The sequence below is a fragment of the Dendrobium catenatum genome, unplaced genomic scaffold, assembly GCF_001605985.2.
Source record: "Dendrobium catenatum unplaced genomic scaffold, ASM160598v2 fragScaff_scaffold_670, whole genome shotgun sequence".
Lineage (NCBI taxonomy): Eukaryota > Viridiplantae > Streptophyta > Magnoliopsida > Asparagales > Orchidaceae > Dendrobium > Dendrobium catenatum.
In genome coordinates this window covers 480,649-503,937 of record NW_021319132.1, presented here as the reverse complement: position 1 = coordinate 503,937, position 23,289 = coordinate 480,649, and the positions used below count along the sequence as shown (strand labels likewise).

At 33.1% G+C, this 23,289-nt stretch overlaps 1 protein-coding gene across 1 annotated transcript; it reads right to left on the bottom strand.

Annotated features, from left to right (window-relative positions):
* Positions 1 to 21,257: 21,257 nt before the first annotated feature.
* Positions 21,258 to 22,260, bottom strand: LOC110094803 (PRA1 family protein F3-like). The gene has a single exon (XM_020820130.2). The coding sequence runs from the start codon at positions 22,148 to 22,150 to the stop codon at positions 21,572 to 21,574; it is 579 nt and encodes a 192-aa protein (XP_020675789.1). The 5' UTR covers positions 22,151 to 22,260; the 3' UTR covers positions 21,258 to 21,571.
* Positions 22,261 to 23,289: the final 1,029 nt, after the last annotated feature.

Here is a 23,289-nt window from a genome sequence, read left to right as displayed (position 1 = left end):
TTGACCAGTACTGTTTATTTAAATTCCATCCATCTACTTCTTTGGTATAGTAGAAAAGCAAAAAAGCTGTGCTTGAGATTAAAAAATCACTTATATCTATCATTCAAAGACGATCGAGGTGGTTTTCAAAGGAGAAACTTGAAAATAAGAGATGTGGAAGGCATGAAGGTTCCATGAAGGTAACAGGAAGATTCATGGAAGGAGACAGGAAGTAATATAGCTATGTAAATATACCAATTTTGATAGAAGAACTATAACTTTGTCAAGCTATTTTCTTTTAAAGTTGTTCGACATTTCTAAAGTTCTTATTTTACTTATAGAGACATTTGCCAAATGAGAGAGAGAGAGAAATAATATTCGGGTTGTTTTTAGTGAATCTCTATTTTTTCTTCTGTTTTTTTGACTTGTCATCGAATTTTACTGTGCTTGTCCTCGTTTGATTCTATGGCTAATTATATTAATGCATAATAGAAGGATTAACAGATAAATTAGTTACTGTATTTGGATAACAAAAGTCAATAACCATAATTTAAAATAGACAATTATATTGATGGAAAGGATTAACAAGTGGACTTTGGCTCTAATTCCTTGAGATTTTGATTTAAGATTTTTTCTGTTAATTTTTTATTTTTAATTTTAGCTCGTGAAATTTAAAGTTTGTGGTTTTTTTTTTTAGTTATGGATTACACTTGCCATTCAATACATACATACATACATACATATATACATATAAAGTCATGATAAGAATGTTGTTTCTTTCCGTGACAACTTACAATGAAATGAACATTAGCTTGCATAACTGTAAAATTACCATATTCTTCTTAACACATACATCCTTTGAGACCATGTGCTTTATATCAAACATCATTCTTTTTTATGTATTGGTCATTGAAATTCTCAAGTTAAATGTATGATAGAAAGATTGTTTTTATTTTATGTACATAGTTCATATATCTTAGTCATTAATGGGTAATATGATTAGTTCTTAAATAAATATAACAAATAGATGTACAAAGTTAGTGAACGTAGATGTATAATAGATTAATACAAGAATCTAATGGATTTACTACCAAATATCTCATCGAGTTGAATATTTTGTGTATGTAACTACTCAATCACCGCTTTTTCATTTTGAGAGAGAGTTCGGATGTCCATAGTTTAAAAACAAAATTTAAGTATACCTAAAATTAGATAAAATTTGAGTTAATTTGTATTAGAGGAGTTTCTAACCTATTTACAAGTTTAGGTTATCAAATGGAGAATGCAAGCTACTTGTTGATTCTCATTGCTATTCTTCAACAAGTTATGCATCATTAAATAAATAATAAAAAAAGAAGTACAAGGAAATGATATTTGATTCAATTAGCATGCATTTTTTTGCAAAATCTATTGAAGAGCCTCCTGATATTAAATCCAAAATTTTTATGAATTATTATGAATAGTTCAATGCTATGGCTTGTTGGTAATGCCACTTAGTGTAACAACTTAATAATTATCAAAATAAATTTAAAATGAAAATATAAATTTCTATCTGAACTAGAGTGCTGCGATGTTGTACGTGCTTATGGACACAACATCGTTAAAGTTATGAACATAACGGTGCCAAAAATTGCTATTGCTCCATTAAAGGTTCTATTCAACAATAATTAAGGATTTATCATGAATCACATCGGCTCTAGGTTAGAGCGCCATAGTGCTGCAAAATAAAATGAGTATTTTTATATATTTTTCTCTCCACTTAGTTTTTTCTCTCTTTTGGCTTGCCGTGGAAGGAAATGAGGAAGGGGAGAAGGAAAAAGGGAGAAAGGAAAGAGAAATCAAGATTTTGGTCACCAGTCTGTTTTGTTACTTTTACGAAAATTAATCAGATCTTTGTAGGTGACTTTGCCCTTGATTTCAAATATTGATTTTAACTGTTTGATTTCGGCCAAAAATAATTTTTTTACATTTTTTTATTTAGTAAACTTCTAGTGCACAACTTTTTATATATCATAGTACTGATTATTAATTTTATAATTTCACTGGATAAAATGATAATTATTATTCTTTATTACTTAAGAAAATCATGCAAGCCAGAGCTCTTTACTTATTTAGTGTGATTATTGAGATGCATTCATTATACTAATTTACTGTCACTATGTATGTTTATTGTTACTACACTATTTCATTATTGCTGCTATAGATTTTATTATTATTTGTTTACTACTACTAATTCACTATCACTATTATTATTATTATTATTATTAATTTATAGTTTATTGACTTAGTAATATTGAGCACGTGATTATTACTACTAAGCATGTGATATAAGATACTAATTTGATATTGATATAAAATAACTGAATATCATGTGCCTACGAATTTAATAGAATTACATTATTATGGATTTTTGACCAACTTCATAGAGGCTTCAGTTTCACTGATTTATAAGATTTCTTTATTCATTTGATTGAATTGCTATGATGTATAATTTATAAGAATGATTGTTTAATGTTGTATTATTTTGACATACATAATGGTTTATTTGTTTACAAATTTTATTATTTTTGTATTGCACTATTTTACTGGCCTTCATATTGTATTGGTTTACTGGTTCACAAATATATTTTATCATATATTATATATGTTTTTTACTATTTTTGCATATATTCATGATCATATTGAATGTTTCTGTTATGAATTGAATGATTACATGCATATTATTTGTTTATCATACTTTGAGTTCAGTTGTAGGATTTTAGTAACATGCTGTGCTTTTTGTCCATTATATGTGGCTTAATGATTTCAGGTAAAGAATAAGGACCAGGAGTGTGAGACCGATCAGATATAAGAGTCTTCAAGTTTTTCTATCTTTTGTTTTTTTATTATTTTTTTGTACTCAAGAATGAGATGGAATGTTGTATTTGTATGGCTCATATATATATATATATATATGGTGTGTGTGTGATTTTTTAAGCAATAAATATAAATGTATATTGATGTTTTGATCAGTAACATTTGGTGAGGGGCAAACTAGTTTATAACCCTCCATAAGAGGCTTATTTAGATGATAAATATGCTAGAGGAGTTGATTTGGTGGTGGAGTGAATGTTTGGAGTGCAATAGGGGTTAGCTTAGGGTTTGGGATAGAAAATTCAATTAGCAATAAGCTAACTTCAAATAATTAGATACCCCTGAAGACTCATCAAAAAATCATCACACCACTTGTAAAAACTTTATTAAGATTGTTCGTAGAAACATGCCAAGTTTATGGTAATTATCGAGTAAGAGGAGAAAGATAAAGATAGAAGAGAGTTTCTATTATTTGGACAGATCTAACATGATAAGAAAGGACCATGTATACAATCAGTATGTTTTCCATCTTGTAGTCTTTTCATTAAGGGTCATTACTAGGACCAACGAATACTTTGATGACATCTTCTATTTTTTTCCTTGACTTCTTATAAACTCTTTCACCATGCATCACCATGGTTTCCTCTAATAAGATATATAATTTTTAGGATTGTATGAGATCACGAAAAAAGAGTGGTATTGTTGCTAGAAGTTAGGAACTTGATGACCCAATTTTACGTGAAGACACTAAACTTAAATGAGTTGAGGAGAGGTCTTCAGAAAGTTTTGTTGTAGGCAGTTAGAGCATAAATTAATAACCAAGAAGTCCATTTAGTGGGATTCTTATAAGAGTCATTATTTACCTTAATATCCTTTTTTTTTTGAAAGTTTCTTTAACAACCTTTGAAATTATCATGCCTTTAAAAGCCCATATTTCCAAAGAAAAACCTACATTTCCTTAAAGATTTTTGGGTTAAACTCCCATTTTTATGAATTGGGTTAAAGAAAATGACATTTGTTGAACTACCATTGTTAACTAGTAACCTTAATACTTTTTATCAATAAAAGATCAATAGAACAAATATATGTGACAACATCATAAATATTTTAAAAAGTAGAAAAATTGTAATATATGGTTATAAATTTGGAAATAGGAGAATTTCTTATATTTAGACTTTGAACTCTACTTTAAATTCAAAATTTTACTGGTTTGTATTCTTGATACCCATGAATGATCTATCTCTTCATGGCATTGTAACAGTATTAACTTCCAACATACATCACACCATTTTAATTATGAAATGTGGGCTTTCCTAGGAGAACAAGAACAATGTTCCATTAACATTAAAACATGATAAGAAGATTAGGAGGGAGAGGTATAAATGTAGTCGACAATATTTATGAGAGAGCTAAGAAAAAAGGATGTGTTGTATGAAGTCTCCCAATGCTGATGCTTTTAAGAAACTATAACATGCTCATTATTTAACCAATCTTACTAACTAACTCCTCTTAGTTATAGCCCATCCAAGGTTCTCTTAGAAATAGTATTATCATTAATATTGATCAATTCTATGATATCATCAATTTTGAAGCCATAATCATCACTTGAAAGTTACAAGAATATCAACACATGTTCTAGCTAGATCACATATTGAAGTATCATTCAATATATTTATTAATATGCCAATACAATTATAAGTTAGGTATAAGTATTTTTATTATCATAGAATAATTATATGGGATTCAAGATGTGGTGATGCACACTATAGTTAAAGAGATGTAGATGTGTCAGGTTCAAGAGGGTTATGCCAAGAATATGGAGCAATCCTTAAAGCGAAAAGTGGATGATAATGAAGAGAATTTGCAGAATGAGGAGCCGCTCACAAATGTGAAAGGGCCTACCTATGAACAAGAAGGGTCTTTTGGAGATTACTTTCATAGAACTCAACACAATCTTATCATGCTAACATCGTGATTCTTCACTTGTAATGCACATATTATTAAGCTACATGAAGACATCAAAATTGAGGATGGTGCCCTCCATAAAAATTATAAATAATCCCTTACTTGGTTTATTCTAGGAGATTTATTATAATCCTTTGAGAATTATTATAAGCTTCAATCATTGACTAATACTAACTTAAGATTGTTTAATTATACCATATGAGTCATCGCATCATTGCCTACATCATAATCTCTACTAGTATTGTAGCTATCACAACTCCATGACTAACCTTAACCTTTGATTGCTTCGAAATGTCTTCTCTCGATATATGTGATATAGTCATCTTCTGTAAGACTTTTACAACAACTATTTCATCAAATATCAAACACATTTCAACATCATCATTATCACTACAGGAAAAATTGTCAATTACAGGAAAATTTTTTCGGCGGCTTGCCGGCAGACTATTTTCCGACGGCTTTCTAGCGGCCTATTTTTTCAGAAGAATCTACGGCGATTTTTTGGTGGCTTTCCAACAGTTTTGTTTTCGACAGCTTTTCCAGCTTTTCCGGTGGTTTTTCTTAATTAATTTAATTAACTAATAATTTTGGTTTATTTTAATTAATTATTAATTTAATAACTTAGTCTAAATAATTATTAACAAAATAATATATTTAATTAATTAATAACTTTAATATTTTATTTTTATTAATTTTTAATCATAATTTTCATATGATATAGTTTAAATAAATTATAATATGAATTCTAACACATTTTCCCTCTCAGTAAAATGGTTGGGATCTAGCAAAAAGGAGTGGACTCGATTCGAATCTCGGGCAGGGTTAACAGCTGGGGAGCAGGCGAGTAACAGGCAGGGCGGAAGCTCTAGCAGGCAGCACGGGAAGGCCACATGGCAAGTAGTGGGCAGGGCGGGAGATTGAGTGGGCAGTGGGCAGCACAGCTCGGGCTGGGCGGGTAGCGCGGGTAGGCCGCATGATGGGCAACCAAGCAGGGCGGGGGTTGCTGGGCAACCGATCATTTTTTTAATTAAATTTCAGATATTTTTCGGTGGCCTTTTTCCACCAAAAAATTGCCATAAATATTTGCCGTCGGAAAATACTACCGGAAATATTTTTCCCGCGTGTGTTTTACCGGCAAAAAAATTGTAGTCGGAAAGCCGCCAGAAATTTACAAAACCGCCAGAAAATGACCATTTTCTGTCGGAAAATGACCATTTTTTGCCAAAAAATGCCGCTGGTAATAATTAATTTTCATGTAGTGTATTGACTACACCTAAAACTCATTTATTTATATTATATGGAATCCTCTAGTTAAAGGCAAGAGGAATACCTTATAATTCCATTTTATACTACTAGAAGTTGTTTAGTTATGCCAGTCCATGTGATTTCACTCATTTTGATTTGTTATAAAAATTAGTTTCGATATAAAAATTATGATAATTGGGATAAATGTAAAGAAGCACATAAGGAATGTAAGAAAGAAATATGTGATATAAAGATTTTAGCTTTTAATTATTTATATAATAGATTAGATATTAAGGAGGGAGAAAGATATATGTATAAGTTAGCTAAACAAAGAGATATGAGTAGTAAGAATTTAATTAAGTGAAGTGTATTAAGGATGAAGATCAAAAAATATTTTTCTTAAAAGATGCTATTCAATAAAGGTAGATGAGATATTTTTAAAACTTTTTAATGAATATTATGAAAATACGATTGACTTTAGTGACCTTAGCATCCTAAATGAAAATAAAAATTTTTGTTTTTATCGACATATTAGTAAAATCGAAGTTAGGGAGGCTTTAAAGAAAATGAAGTGTGGAAAAGATGTTGGACCTGATGATATTCCAATAGAGGTGTGAAAATACTTAGGAGATGAAGGAATTTCTTAGCTTACTAAACATTTTAATACTTTTTTAAAGACTAAAAAGATGTCAGATGAGTGGAGAATCAGCGTGTTAATTCCTATTTTTAAGAATAAAGGCGATGCACAAGATTGTGCGAATTATAGAGAAATTAAGTTAATGTGTTATACTTTAAAACTATTGGAGCGAGTTATAGAGCATAGATTATGTCGTGATACTAATGTTTCTCAAAATCAATTTGGATTCATGCTAGGTAGTTTTACTATGGAAGCCATACATTTATTGAGAGGTTTGATGGAGAAGTATAGAGAGAATAAGGAGGAACTACATATATTCAAATCATTAAAGATATGCATGCATGAGCTATTACTTGTGTTTCAAACACAAGGTGGTTTGGCCAATTATTTTCCTATTTTGATTGGATTACATCAAGGATTCATATTAAGGCCATATCTTTTTTTCTTTAGTTATGGATGTTCTTACTAGACATTTGCTAGAGGATATACCTTGGTGTTTGCTTTTTGTTGATAATATTCTTCCTGTTGAAAAGACTAGAGGGAGTAGAAGGTAATCTTGAATTATGGAGGTCAAACTTAGAGTCTAAAGGTTTTTGCTTGAGTAGATCTAAAATTGAATATATGAAGTGTAATTTTAGTTGCAATATATCTAGTGAGGGGATTGTGACTTTGGGATATCAAGTAAATAATAAGAGTACACATTTTAGATATATTGGATCTTTTGTTCAGAGTGATTGTGAAATAGATGGGGATATTATCAGCATAATTGAAATTGGATGGTTGAAATGGAGGAATGCATCGGGCTTGTTGTGTGATAGAAAAGTCCAGCTCAAACTTAATGGAAAATTCTATAAGTTGGTAGTGAGACCTGCAATGCTTTATAGTGCCAAATGTTGGCCATTAAAAGAGAAGCATAATACTAATTAAGTTAAGTGTTTTAGAGATGAGGATGCTCAGGTGGATGAATGACTTTACCCTTAGAGATAGGATATGAAATGAGCATATACGTGAAAAGGTTTGAGTAGTTCATGTGAAAGATAAGATTAGAGAGAGTCACCTTAGATGGTTTGGTCATATAAAATGACGGCGGCCTTCCAATAACCCGATTAGAAATGTAGATGTATTAGATTTGACTTATGTTAATAAAGGAAGAGGTAGACCTAAAAAGACTTGGTTATAAAATATTAGAAATGATCTTTCTTTATTACATTTAAACAATAATTTGACTTTTAACAGGACACAATGGAGAAAAAAGGATTCATGTAGCCAACCCCACGTAGTGGGACAAAGGCTTGATGTTGTTTTATTTAAATTCTATATCTATACCCTCTGACTTATATTATTGTTCGAGTTCTGAATCAAAAGAGACTAGGATACTTGAATTCAAATTTCTAACTTTACTCTACAATGTATATTTTAGTGAGCAAGGCACTATTATAATATTTACTATATAGGATGTAATTATCAATATGAAACATCATTATAAATCATTTTCACTATTCAAGGAATTTTAATAATCCAAGGGCTCCTCATATTTTGTGCCCCTGTACTTTTCCATCCCACTTGACGACTCTCTTTATCACGCTTTTAGATGACCATTTCATCTTTGTTTAGGAGAGCACCTCTGACTTTTATTTTTGTTTCTCTTTCTATAAGGTGATAGATTACAAACAAGTTCATCTCAAAGTGTTTGATATTACGACACAAACATATTTTATGAATGTAATTGGTTGATCTCAAGGATTAGATCAATTGGTTACTTTTAATAATGTAATCTATTGATCTAATTCTAGAGATTTTGTGATAGATGCACTATGACATTATTAACCTGATCGATATAAGTATAAATATAAGTTTAATATGATGATCAATGGCACATTAAATAACAAGAAAATTGACGGCTATGATGATTGATTGTGACACATTAAATAATATAAGTTTAATATCAATTTTATATGATACATCAATTTCGTCTTATTTTTACAAATTTTCAAAATAGGATGCAAAAATAGATGTGGATATTATCAGCATAATTGAAATTGGATGGTTGAAATGGAGGAATGCATCGGGCTTGTTGTGTGATAGAAAAGTCCAGCTCAAACTTAATGGAAAATTATATAAGTTGGTAGTGAGACCTGCAATGCTTTATAGTGCCGAATGTTGGCCATTAAAAGAGAAGCATAATACTAATTAAGTTAAGTGTTTTAGAGATGAGGATGCTCAAGTGGATGAATTATTTTACCCTTAGAGATAGGATATGAAATGAGCATATACGTGAAAAGGTTGGAGTAGTTCATGTGAAAGATAAGATTAGAGAGAGTCACCTTAGATGGTTTGATCATATAAAATGACGGCGGCCTTCCAATGACCCGGTTAGAAAAGTAGATGCATGAGATTTGACTTATGTTAATAAAGGCAGAGGTAGACCTAAAAAGACTTGGTTAGAAAATATTAGAAATGATCTTTCTTTATTACATTTAAACATGAATTTGACTTTTAACATAACACAATGGAGAAAAAGGATTCATATAGCCAACCCCAAGTAGTGGGACAAAGGCTTGATGTTGGTTTATTTAAATTATATATCTCTACCCTCTGACTTATATTATTGTTCTAGTTATGAATAAAAAGAGACTAGGATACTTGAATTCAAATTTCTAACTTTACTTTGTAAGTTATCTTTTAGCGAGCAAGGCACTTTGATTGTGACACATTAAATAATATAAGTTTAATATCAATTTTATATGATACATCAATTTTGTCTTATTTTTACAAATTTTCAAAATAGGATGCAAATTTTCAAGCAGAATGTTCAATAAAAAAAAGAATTTATTTGTAATTCAGGATGTCAAATTTGAAAACTTTGTACCCCAATCCGGGTAAAAAAATTAGAATGCTTTGTAATTTAGAAAAAAAAAAGAAAATAAATCATTGGAAATATTAAAAGACGACACGTGTACAACTTAGACCAAAATTGCATTATGGGTCAACGCAACAAGGGAAATCTGGAAAGGCGGCAAGGGAAATTTCAAAATGAGCACGTGAGAATTTCAGGCTTTCATGATGAGATGGGTAGCTCGGGTCCACAAAGAGGAAGGCGCTGGCCATTTAGTACGCCCACTTTGGTTGGCTTTTGAAATCTAAATAATGTCCAGAGCAAAGCCTTGAAAGGGGAAAATTTGTATTCTTATGGGAGACTTTATTTTATTTTATTGAGGTTTAAATATGAAATAACATATATATATTTTTTATGACTTAGGGAGATGTCATTTCTATTTTGTTTTCTTTTAAGTCTTAGGCTTCGTTTGAGACAATTTTTTTGCTGCTTCTTAAAGTAACTTTTTAGTGCAAAAAAGAAAATTTTTGTATTAAAAAGTTGCTTTGAGAAGCAATAAGAAAGTCATCCCAAACGAGCCTTAATCGAGCACTGCCCTCTACTCCTCAGAAGTGGTGTATGGCAAGAATGTGCTTTAAAGTTAGGCCTATTTTGAGACGAGTACAATATATATGTTATTTGTATTACGCTCATCTTAAAGTAAATCAAACGATTTAAAAATTATCATAACCCAAAATTTGGTTAGAATATCTTGATAGTTTTTTTCCCTCTCGCTTCTTGCTCCCAATCTCCTTTGTGAGCTCATAGATCTCATGGTCAATGTGGCTGTTTAGAAGGAGGAGAACTGTGTCACTAAGGTCGGTCGACTTCGGTGGAGAATGCAACATAATAATAGATGTGGTCAATGAGCTCATAATAATTGGAGTGGATGTACTCCAAAAATTTAGATTAGATGTAGAAGGAATATATTTGATGTAAAAATAATAAAAAGTGATGTCAAACATGCAAATCATGTTTGTATATGTTCGATCCAAATTTTTCTATGGACGATAGCAGACCTTAATTGTAAAATTCGTTTAGACGTAAGTGAATATATAGAGCACATAAGAAGCCATGTAATATCTTTGAATAAGAAACAAAGCATGAAGTCTAAAATATTCCTCCTGACTCTTTATTTATAGGATTAAAAGGGTTACAAGAAATACTACACATAAAAAAATAAAAATAAAAACACAATACATGACTGGACAAGTACAAATTGGTATAGATCGACCTGTGGACTAGACTGATATGTATTAATGTGACCATCTATCTCTAATGTGGATCAAGGTGCCTCTGCTGAGCACCCTGTGTAGGCAATGGCTACTTGAGGGCATGTCCTGAATTGGTCCTCCAGGTTGAACACGTACCTTAGGTGAGTTTACACAGGTGTGAATGCCTTAGAAGAATGGCTAGTCCGTTTGGGCATGCCACGAGTCTTCTAACAAACACAATTAATGAGGCTATGATTCTTGGCTTTGTAGGTATGTATTTCTTATAGCTTGGATGAGAACACCTATGGAAGGCAAATGATATTGATTTTGGATAACTTTGGAAAAAGTTGAGCCTTCATAGGACAAATGCCTCTTCAAGTGAAGGATTATGGAGTTGATTTTTTGGGTCAAATTACTCACTCATAACATGTGCATCCTTAGTTGAGATCCTCAGGGGAAAGTTCTAATAGCGCAATCTTCATCTAGGTGAATTCCTATCCATCCTTGACTTATTTTTGATGAATGTTCCTCAATGTGAGGCTTATTTGGGCGAATATGTCTATTGACCAAACTCATCATGGGAATACTTGCTTGGTATTTGTGAGTTGCTTATATTGTCATATTTGGCTATATAGTAGTGTATGAAGTTCAAAACCTTGTTTTATACCGCATAATTGTTTGCAAATTAGGCCAAAAAATAACATAAAAGTTGTTGATTTTTTTTTTAATGAAAGATTTATGATTTATCAATTATTTTGTAGCTCATAAGTTATTTTATTTTTTTGGTTCTAGCTTTTTTTCATATGATAAAAGATGAGAAAAGATAGATTCAAATTTCTTGGGCTTTGACTTCTTGGTTGCCGGGTGTTTTATTGATTTAACTTTGTAATGTTGATTGACATCTTGAGGCTTTTAGGTTTTTACAATTTTGTTTGTAGCTCTTGGAGCAATAGTGGGCTGTGGATTTCTTTAAAGACTTTGTAATTAAACTTTTTGATATTATAAAATCCTTCCTATAATCCCATTCCCTTAGAAAACTTGATCAGACAAAATCTGTTTCACTGAAAAATATATACAGCCCATCCTTCCTCTTTGCAAATCTTTTGAACTGAAAATGTTATTTTACAAGGCTGATCGCGTTTCAGAACGCATTCCTCTTGGCAACTTCAAGCTTCAAAGCTACATTCTTTAGGAAGGAATACAAAGTGCTCATTGCTAATAGGGTTTCTCAAAGTGATTGTAAGACCTTCTATAGCTTTCGGTTTTAAATTTTCTTCTTGCAGCATTTAGTAAACTGAAATGAAAGCTGAAATGAAAGCTATTTTGTCTTCAGAACTTTTATTGCAGATTTGCTCGAGTCTTCTTCAAGTGCTTTATATAGTTTTGTATAGTTGAGGGAAGTTTACACCGAGCCTTAAAATTCATCTTTCATATTTATTATAAAAAATCAGAAGTTTAGCTTTCCTAATCCAAATCCTTCCAAAATATAGTTTCGTTTGTAGTTTACATAAAATTAGATTTTTGGTTAAAGGCGCTTCATGTTTACAACTCATTATTAGCTTCCATAATCTGAAATTGATTTAGACAAGGTAGCAATACATTTCTTAAAGGATGAAGGCTTTGTTTGAGATAGCTTTTTTATGACTTTTTAAAGCAGCTTTCTATTAAAAAATTTCTAATTCAATAAATTTTTTACTAAAAAACTGTTTTATTAAGCAATAAAAAAGCTGTCCCAATTAAAGCCGAAGTTGTGGAAGCTTATAAAACCAGCCTATGACGACGACTCAAATTGTCTTGACCGAAAAGGAAAGAGGTGAGAACTTGGTGGGATCCTAATCTGGATGTTGGTTTGGTATGGATGTAGGAAAGGTTAGATGCTGAATCATATAAAAATTTGAATGTTCTCAAATTGCTCTATAGCTTAGAATTTGATTTCTTGTGCTTACATTTTTTAATTGATTTGTTCATGCTTTATTGTTCTTGGGATAAATGAAAGAATTGATGCCTAATAAAAGTGAAACTCATTAAGTAAGATAATATTAAGAAATTTATAGGTATCATGACCAACATTCTTTCTAGGTCACGCAGGCATCGCATTAGGCGTTAAGGTCCATAAGAAGAACCCAGTCAAGCCCACCATTAGTTGACATCCATCCTAGCATTGCCTCCCTTTATGGCCACGTATAGTAGCACATCCATATGAGATTCCTTTTTTTGTTGAATTCCTTAAGTTTAAGCTCTTTCAAATGTGGAATTATGTTGAAATTATATTAGCTCATATTTTGATTTTGGCAATTTTTTTTTGGAGTTTTTATAACTTGAACTCACAAATCTTCTTCGCCATTTTGTTGTTATTGCAGTATTTTACTTGCACAAATTTTTTCATAATTTTTTAGCAACGGTGAAAATCCTTAAGAAATTGATACCTATCGATACAAGAATTTCGGGACCATCATGTGTCCGTTTTGCAAATCGATTTCACCAATATTTTTAAATAAAATAATTTATTTTGTGGTTATTATTCTATAAATTTTAAAGTCTTAAAATGATTATTTGAATTTTATACTAAGGATTTAATTAAATTAAATAATGTATTAATATTATATTAAAATATCTAAAAGTATAAAATTTTTATTTAAATTCTTTTTCTCTATTCTATTTCAGACTAACAATGGTAGTTTAAGAGAAATTAGAGAAAAAAGAAACACAGTTTTGGAGGTCGCAGTGTGATTTTTGTTAGTTAGCCCAATTGAAAAAATATCTCTTCTTGCGGTAAGGAATCTTTACCCTATTTTTGATTTCAAAGATTTTATATTTTTGATCTTTTTTTGATTTTATATTTATGTTACCAAAAAACGTAAATAATTTTGTAATGGTAAAACTTTAACCATGTAACTTTTTGTATGTTACAAATATCATAATTATGAGCATTTTGAATATTTATTTGAGATTTTTTACTATATGATTTTGAAACTACAGTGATATTTATCTGCCCAGAAATTTATTTTTACATCTAAAAATAGTTGTGTAACACAATAAAAGTCTTAAAATATTATTTTATACAATTCATAGTATTTTGATAATTTTCTAAAAATATACATTTTTACTAATATGATTCTTTTAGAATATTCTCAATTAAGCTCAATTATACATTATTTATTATAATGCATTGAAAATTAATGTAGATATGTGATTGAGATTACTGTTATAATTCTGTGACAATAATGTGTGTGTAAAAAGACAAGTCTGTTCACAAATTAGTTGGAGATTGATTGACTTATATAGGATAGTGGGCAAATGAGCTATCCTTTAAATACTGTGATTTAGTGTTATCCTATAATGATTCACGTGATACTAATTGAGAGTTATAAGGAGATGATTAATGTGTCGATGGGCAAAGAGTGACGACTCTGTTTATTGAGCAAACAGTTTATTGATTATGATAATATACTAAAAAATATCGTGATACTCAGAACTTCTTATTTGTTTAGTGTGACTACTAAAATACATATTTTTTATGCATTATTCTTATTAATGTATAAATTTATTATTACTGCATGGATTTACTGCTATTGCATTATTCTACTATTTTTATAACTAGATTGTTATTATATACTATTTGATACTACTGATTCATTGTATTCATACTAAGCATATAATATATTAAGCATGTGATATAGAATAATGGAATAATATGGATACACTCCTATATGATTTTATTGTATTGACATGATTTATATAGTTTTTACTAATGTTCATATTTGATGCTTTATCCAATTTATGTACTAATTGATATTAAAGATATAACGATTGCTATATAGATTTGACACTCGTACTGATTTATTATTTTACTGACTTCCATATTATAGTATTTTACTATTTGTATATTTCATTACTACTACATATAAATTTTATCATTTCTGCACTGATTTAATGATCATATGAATGCAACTGCTATGATATGAGTGTTGACATGCATATTACTCTTTTGTCATGCTTCGATTTCAGTTGTAGGTTTTCGTGACCTGCTGGGCTTTTTAAGCTCATTATATGTGGTAAAATGATTTTAGGTTAGGGCAAGGGAGTGGGGAGCAACAATGTGAGGATGGTTAGAATTTTTTAGTTTTGTTTTGTGCTCAGGGTATAATAATTATAATATAATTATATAAATTCTGAATAGCGTATATAATTTTTAAGAATAAATATAGTTATTTACGTTGATATTTTAAATTATAGAATCGATTTTATTATTTATTACTAATAGATGATATTAGATAGCTTTAGTTGTTATTTATTTAAAGGATAAATGAATAATTATTCCAATTTATATTATGGGGCATCACAGAAATTATATTACTTTTCATCTATATTTATTCATATGCAAGGTACTATCTTAGAAGCAGCATTACACCTACTTATGGTATGTGAATCACCAGTGAATTGTCCAAGATTTATGGCTTGGTAAAGAATGGTGGGTCTTGATTGTGTTAGTTATTTTAGGTACATTCAAATGGAAAGTATTGCCCTGTGGGAGAATATGAGAGAATCAATTGTGGCCAGTGGGCATGGGGGAGTAGAATAAAAAAGTTCTATAAACTGCTACATGTAGTGGTTTAGGTCATGGGCTACACTATACATGTTAAAGGCACTAGTCAAGCTTCCCACCACTTACTATCCTCGAGCCCCCTTCGAGCAACATTTGGTAAGTCATACTTAATCATCATTTTATAGCCTTGTCACTTATGTCATATTCAACTAAATTGTTCATATGTTAATTGTAACACTATTTCTTTCTTGAGATGGAGAGCACCTTACAGCTTTATTTGGTGGAAATGATGATACATCCATTCAATGGGCTATAAATAGAGCTGAAGAGCTCACTCATGTAGTGTGCAGGCAAATACACATAATTGAAACTAGCCGTGAAGAAAACCCAGTCGAGGGTCAACCTAACCTTTACTACTGCATTGACTTTTTTGTTGACCCTTATGTTATAGATGTTGGCCCATCCTCTTACGTTGATCAAGGCCCAACCCATCACAAGACTTCTTCAGTTACCCTATATAGTAGATAGGTTGTCATGGTTCAATCCAAGGTATGCTTCGTTCGACCACCATACTGCCTAAAGGCTAGCATATATTAAGCAACCTAACATAGATATTGAGGAGTGGCATGACTTATGAGGCATACCAATTCAGCCACCTTAGCATTACACACTTGGCACTGATGCCATACCACGCAAGAAATTACGGAAGCGTTAGATTATGTTATGTTAAAGTTGTTATCATGTATCGTTGTTATCATGTGATGTTCTAAAATGCATGTTGGTGGAAGCACTAATTAGAATGTGGAAAGGAATAAAATCCCTCTAAAAATAAATAGTAAATAATTTCATGTGAGAATGCGGCAAGGAATAAAATCCCTCTAAAAATAAGTAGTAAATAATTTCACTTTCACATTAACAACGAGGAGCAACCACCAAATTGATATTGTTAGATAGCCCCGATTTGACAATTATCATCATATCATCGTTGTTTGATCACAGTTGTTGAACCTCCATCAACACTAGACTAACAACAACAAACCCCTTATGATTGAATGCCTTTATTAAATTGCTGCCACGTGACCAACATCATTGGATCACCACAATCTAATCATCTCTATCACCAGATTACCACCATTGGCCTTCGCTACCTCAAGGCTGTTCTTGGGTCACTGCCCCCAACTAATACTAATGGATCTTTGTCAGTCAATCAAAATCATTTGAATGCCTTTCACCCCATATACACTATAATTTTTTCTATTAACACTACGGGAAAACCCGTCATTATCGGCGGATAATATCCACCGCTCATACAAGATTTCCGTCGGAATTATAGGTTTACGACGCACTTTCCGGCGGAATTCCATGCGCCGGTTTGGAGCGCGTCGATAAAAGTCTTCCGGCGCATAATATGCACCGGAAACCTTTCCAGCGCACTTTCTGACGCATTACCGGCGCAAAAAATGATGGCAGTCGTCGACATTTCGACCGCTGAATCCGGCGCCATATGCGCCGGTAATTTGTGTCATATGCATGCGTCGGTAATTTGTGTCCTATGCATGCGCTGGTAATTACCGGCGAATAAAACGCTGTTTATACGCCGTAAATAACCTGTGGGATGTTTACGGCGCAAAATATGCGTCGGAAATCTCCGGCGGAGACGACGCCGGAACGTACTCAACTTAATTTTTTACTTCTCTTTTAATGGCCAACATTATGTGACATAAAGCATTGCAGGTCTCACCATCATTTATAGAATTTTCTCTTAAGTTTGAGTGGTCATTTTCTATCACACAACAGGTTTGATGTATTCCTCCACTTTAACCAACCAACTTGAATTCTACTAATAACATGTTTTCTTATTAATGACTTGATCGCCCAAAGCACTTCTCCATAGCATATGTAAATGCTTTCTTTTCTAAAATTAACTCTCCATAGCACTTCTCTTTGAACTTTATAATATGTTTTTTTTCTAATTCAATAAGTATCATATGTAAATCCTTCTTATTCACTCTATATTTCACCATGGATAAAGAAAAAAAGATATGGGCTATGATCCTTGATGTAATCTAACTGAAATAGAAAATATTTGGTCAAAGCATGCACATGCATGCAATGTGTTTAAACACAACATATGTAGATCCTCCTTACTCTCTCTATAAGTGTCCATAATAGACACTTATTCTCAAAAAATGTATAGCTTCCATAATAGACACTTATTCTCAATATGATTAAGCAATCCAAAGGCTAGTACTACCTTCCCACTACCTAAATCAACACTTGGAGATATCAAGACCATCTATCTTGGAAATGTATGGTAAGAACATCCATGGCTAAAGCAAAAAGCATACAATAGGGTACATCCTCTTGCAAATGTATGGTAAGAACATCCATGGCTAAAGCAAAAAAGAAATTCATGGCTAAAGCAAAAAAGATATGTTCTTAAACCTAATCTATGTAATCCAACTGAAATAAGAAAAAATTTCGTCAAAAGAAACGAAAAAAACAAAACCTTCCGTCGGCGAAGATGAACGACCGTCGGCGGTGAAGCGACCACAAAAGCTATGAGACTCGTCGGCAAACTCCTCTGACCGTCAGCGACGGCGATCTACGGGCGAGGTGAGAGAACGGAAGGAAAGAAGTGACGGGCCAGAGGGGCTCGGTTTCGGAAAATAGGGCTTTCGGCGGCGGATTTTCGCCTGCAGAATCATGGCCCCCGTTTCAGTGTCGGCAAGCTGTTTGATATTTGGCCTCACCGAATTCAATTAATGCTTTCTTCACCAGGTGAAATGTTACTAATCTAAAGAGTCCTTTGATATCATTTTTACTTTTATTTTGATTATATTTTAATATTAAATAAAATATAATTAGTGTTTTAAAAATATATTATTTTCATTTTTTACTGAATATTGAATAAAGTATATTTAAGTTATGGTTTTAAAAATGCTCAAAATACCTCATAATAATTTTAAAAATAGTTGTTATAAGAAATATGATATATTTATAATGTTTGTAATTATTTAAATGAATATAAAATAAATAGATAAGATTATTATTTTTTTTATTTCATTTGAACTAAATCGAATGAAATGTAAAATTCAATGATGATACTAGTTTTTTTTTCAAAAGAAAAATTCCAATTGATTAGAAGTGCATTACACCACTAGATCATATTATGGCCACAAATAGAAGATTACAATTAGAGAAACAATAGTCAACTTGTCCAACATCAAAGTGACCAAGAAAAAATTGAAAAACACCACAAAAACAAATGGACTCATATCATGACCTGGTTGTCAGAGAAGAGCCATCCAAGGAGGTAATTAAGTAAACAGCCAAAATATCAAAGCGACAGAAAACCAAACCAGTCAAACTAACAAGTAAGAATCACCGATGTTGCCATCAAAACCCTAGCCATATGAGGTGCTTGCAGAATAACTGCTTCATCATAGTCCTATCTCGTTCCATCGTCGTAAGAAACAAACAATAGCAAAAGTAATCGAAAAACTACCACCACCAAACATCCAAAAAGAACAAATCATTTCTTTTTGGATTTACTATTTCTATGCTTAGCAATGTTTTTGAAAAACCCAACATTCTCAATTTGATGAAAGCTTAACTCAAATTGTCCTGATCACAATTAGAAAATTGCTCCTCTCCTGCAGAAGAATTGTTATCATGTAACCAGTCAACTTGCCTCGCAACGTCATTCCTCACCAGGTGAACTAATATATCAATATTGGAAATAACAGTTATAGGGACATCAACCAGCAAAGCTTCACCACACATAGAATGTAAAGATGTCGAATGATCACCCGACACCTCCACAACATCAACACAAGTAGGACTAGCTATGAGGTTAATGCAACAATTATTATCATTCAAGGAACCATTAGCACCATCAAAACTAATCTATCTTAGAACAATCAATAGGTAAAGGCGCCACATCCTCCCCAACCGAAATGTCATTATCCTGTCCGACAATAGCATCAATATGACCCAGGATCAACTCCAAATCCTTGGCAATAGAGGAATCAACATTTATCAAAGCCAGATTCAAAACATTGACTCCATTATCTGAAATAATAATGCCCTCGGTGGCCTATACCCCTGGTTCAAATGATTCATTCACGACTAAAGGAACCCCATCAGCAACTTCCCCACACCCAAGCTTAGCAACCCAAATAGCCTCCCCCCTCGAAACATCAACAGACCCGCAAGGAGGAACCCCAACAACAACATTAACATGAATAGAACCATTCAACAAAGTAGAAAATTCATTATCAATTAACTTAACAGGAAACGAAGGTCTAACATCGACATTTAACGGGACAACAGCTATAATCTAGGTCATTCGTAAGTTTAATCAAGATATGCGTTGAATCGACCAGAGTAATAAAAAAATCGGCATTGAGCTTCAGGTTCAAAAAAAAATCTATGGATGGAGTCCAGGCTAGGCCACCGGGCCGGAAAAAAGCCAAGAAGGGAAAACTAGAACGGAGCTGCAAGTGACAGAATCTCTTCCTCAGAGATCCACAAAAAGGGTATACCGAGGAAGGAAGAAGATTTAAGCTCCGAAAAACAAACATTAGAGGGAGAACCATATAAAGCTTCGACGAAAGAGCACGAATAGTTGGATCCAAACAAAAAACCAGGATCAAACAGATGCTTTGGCGCCATTCCAGTCACTAACGATCGGAAAAAAAATGAAACAACTACAAAAAAATGATCCAAAACCGCAAAAGAAAGGAAAGAAAAACTTCCCTGAACACGCAGCGGCGGCAGACGCCGCTGGGGGGACGCAAGAGAGAGCGGGAGCAAGCCCTAAATCTCGAGAGCGAGAGAAGCCGTAAGAGCGAGCATAATAGCTAATAGACAATAAGAGCTATGATTAATGACAATAGTCATAGTAGTAAACCATGATGGGAGTAACCATCAGCCATAATGAGGTGAAATTATTCTGTACGGATACGAACATAGTCCGGAGGCAAATCAGAACACGCCACATCACCTGTTTGTTGTGTACCGCAACTAGGGGTGCAAACAAGTCGAGTCGAGTTTAAGCCTTATCACCTCGGCTCATCAGTATGAAAGCTAGCTACAACTCGAACTCGAGTCGAGCTCGATAGACGTGCTCGAACTCGAGCTCGTCCGACTGTAAATGAGCTCGAGCCAACTCGCAAGCTATGGACAATATTTTTTTAACATAGACAAGATATAAAAAAAATGCAATGTTCAACATTTAAATAAAACTTAGAGGATCTTTATTATTTTTTTAATGTTTAAATTTAATTAATAAAATAAAATTATTTAAAAATATAAATAATTATTCGAGCCGACTCACGAGCTCACGAGTCGAGCCAGTTTAAGCTCGAACTCGAGCTCGTTTACTAAATGAGCACAAATTTGAGCTTGAGCTCGACTCGTGAGCTTGATAAGCTCGGCTCATGAGCCCATAAACGAGTCGAGCTCAAGCAGGCTCGCGAGACTTACACCCCTAATCGCGACTGTGTACTGAATGACGTGGGGCTTTCTGATTTGCCTCCAAACAGTCAGATGTCTGCACATAATAATTTCTCATAATGAGAGACCGAAGGGGGTACAAAGGCTACGATGGGTAATCAAACGAGGCTTATGGTGGCTTGTGATAGCCAATGACAAGAGTGATATTAGCTTATGTTGTGTTTAAAATTTTGCCGAAAAATAAATGAATTTTGAATACATAAAAAAATGAATTATGAATTAAATTTTGAATTTCACAAAATTTTATTTTGCATTGCATAATTAGCAAATCAACAACAAATTTTAAACCTTCTATATTTAAAAAAATTATTTTTCATCAACCAAATAACTCCTTAATGAAACACATAACCCATATATAATTATGTAGTCTACAATCCACATACGAGCTACGCGTTATAATTTCAAAAGCAATATAATTGAATGTAGTTGCAAATCAATATCCATTATAATATATATTTATATAAATAATACACCTTAAAAATAATTTATGCACATCACAAGCATTCCGAATACACAAACCAGAACCCTAACCCTAGAACAGCAGATTGGGGAAGATTTGGCAATAGAATAACGAAATTACAAAGAAAAACAAAAAATCCCCAATCCATTTTCTTCAAGAACATCTCAAAGATGAAAGCCCTAAATCGTCGAAACATTGAAAAACGAAATCGATACAGAATCAGAAACATATGTATAAGTATTAAATCAAATCACAATCCAACCTGTTTGGTAGTTCATTAAGATTTCCGCGAAGGTCCACCTGATTCTCCAATGGCTGCGTACCAGCCTCCCGGCCCCACTGCCTCCTCATCGAGGAAGTGATCATCGGTCCTCCGAAACAGTGCGTGAAGCAAAACAACCACCACTGCAATCAGCAACGAGATCAGAATATTTGCAGTAGCGTCGGTGAGCAGCAGAAGAACGAGAGTCAATACAGAGAGAGCGATGAGAATATATAGGTCATTGATAGTGCGTCCAAGAACGGTAATAGGTTCGTCGCGTAGGAAATAGAGGAAAAGCCAGGCAACCATCGCGACAACGAAGGCGATCAGTGAGATCGGGTGCCAGAGGAGGCTGAGGAAGACGATGAGGAGGACGACGATGGCATAGTTCATGGCAAAGTACCCGGCGTTGGTTCTGATACGGAGGTAGGAATCACCCAGGCTCAGCGGAAGGGAGAAGGCGTGAAAATGGACCATCTCCCGCCATGACCGCAGAGTCGCGAGAGCCGATCGGCCGCGGGCTTTGGCGCGGGAGATGAAATCCAGCGGCGAGGATTCGCCGGAAGCAGTCGGGATTGTGCCATAGGTCGCCATCTTGATCTGAACTGGGATTTTCCCCGCGAGGGGTTTTGGAGAAGTCGGAAGGGTTGAATTGCGAAACTTATGGGAGAAGAAGGATCCTTCAATAATATATGAGGTTTGATTTTTCAAAGATAGTAATCATGATTAGTTAATTAGGGAGAGAGGAGAGGGTTTCTTGAAAAGAATTTTTTCTTCTCCTCTTAATTTGTGGATCTTTCTATTGATTTCACTCTGCTTAAATCGGCTATGGACCAGGGCTCTTCATTTGCGGGAGAGAATTTATTATGTGCGGACGTTGAACGTCATATTGAGACCAATCAGAATGAGCCATGTCGGTATTGCAGCTCGGTACTGCTCGGTATCTCGGCTCGGTACTGTTGACGTGGCTCATTTTCGTTGGTCTTCGGATGTAGAGCTGCGTTCGGCGTCTACACAAAATAATCTCTTCATTCGGAAAGGCTTCATCTGACATGAAAGATTGGAAAGGGTTATTGACTGCTCGTTAATACACATCCAAACAATTTTTTTGTCTTTTGTTCCATCTTCAGATAATCTTGCTCGTTTTACTGAAGATTATGCTTCGACTGCCTTTGAAAAATGGAGCATAACATTGGTTGGTTATTCCCTACATCCTAGATAAGAGACCTTATTTTGAAGCCTTTTGATCTGTTATGCTTAAAACCTGAAAATTGAAAGGTACTCTTACTCTTCTTTCGTTAAGGGAAGGTTTTTTCTTGCTTAAATTTTCCTATTATGAAGACTATGATTTAGTTTGGATTGGAGGACCTTGATTCTTTTTTGATAAACCTTTTATTATTCAGCATTGTTCTCCCTTATTTTGACCAAAATGAGAGGAATTTGTTTATATTCCTCTATGGATTAAGATCCTAGACCTTCCTTTAGTATGTTAAATGCCTTAGGGTATTTTGAAGATTGCGAGTCTGGTTGGGATTCCTATTGTTGTAGATTCCCTAGCAACTGAGCAAACTAGACTTACTTTTGCTCGGGATTGTGTTTTGATTAACGAAGATTATTCTCTTCCAAAAGAAGTTAAGTTTTCATATCCCAGTAATATTATTCATCGAAGGTTGTTTATGATTGGAAGCTAATGTCGTGTTTAGGACGAGGTTCAATTGTTCATCCTTCTTTGT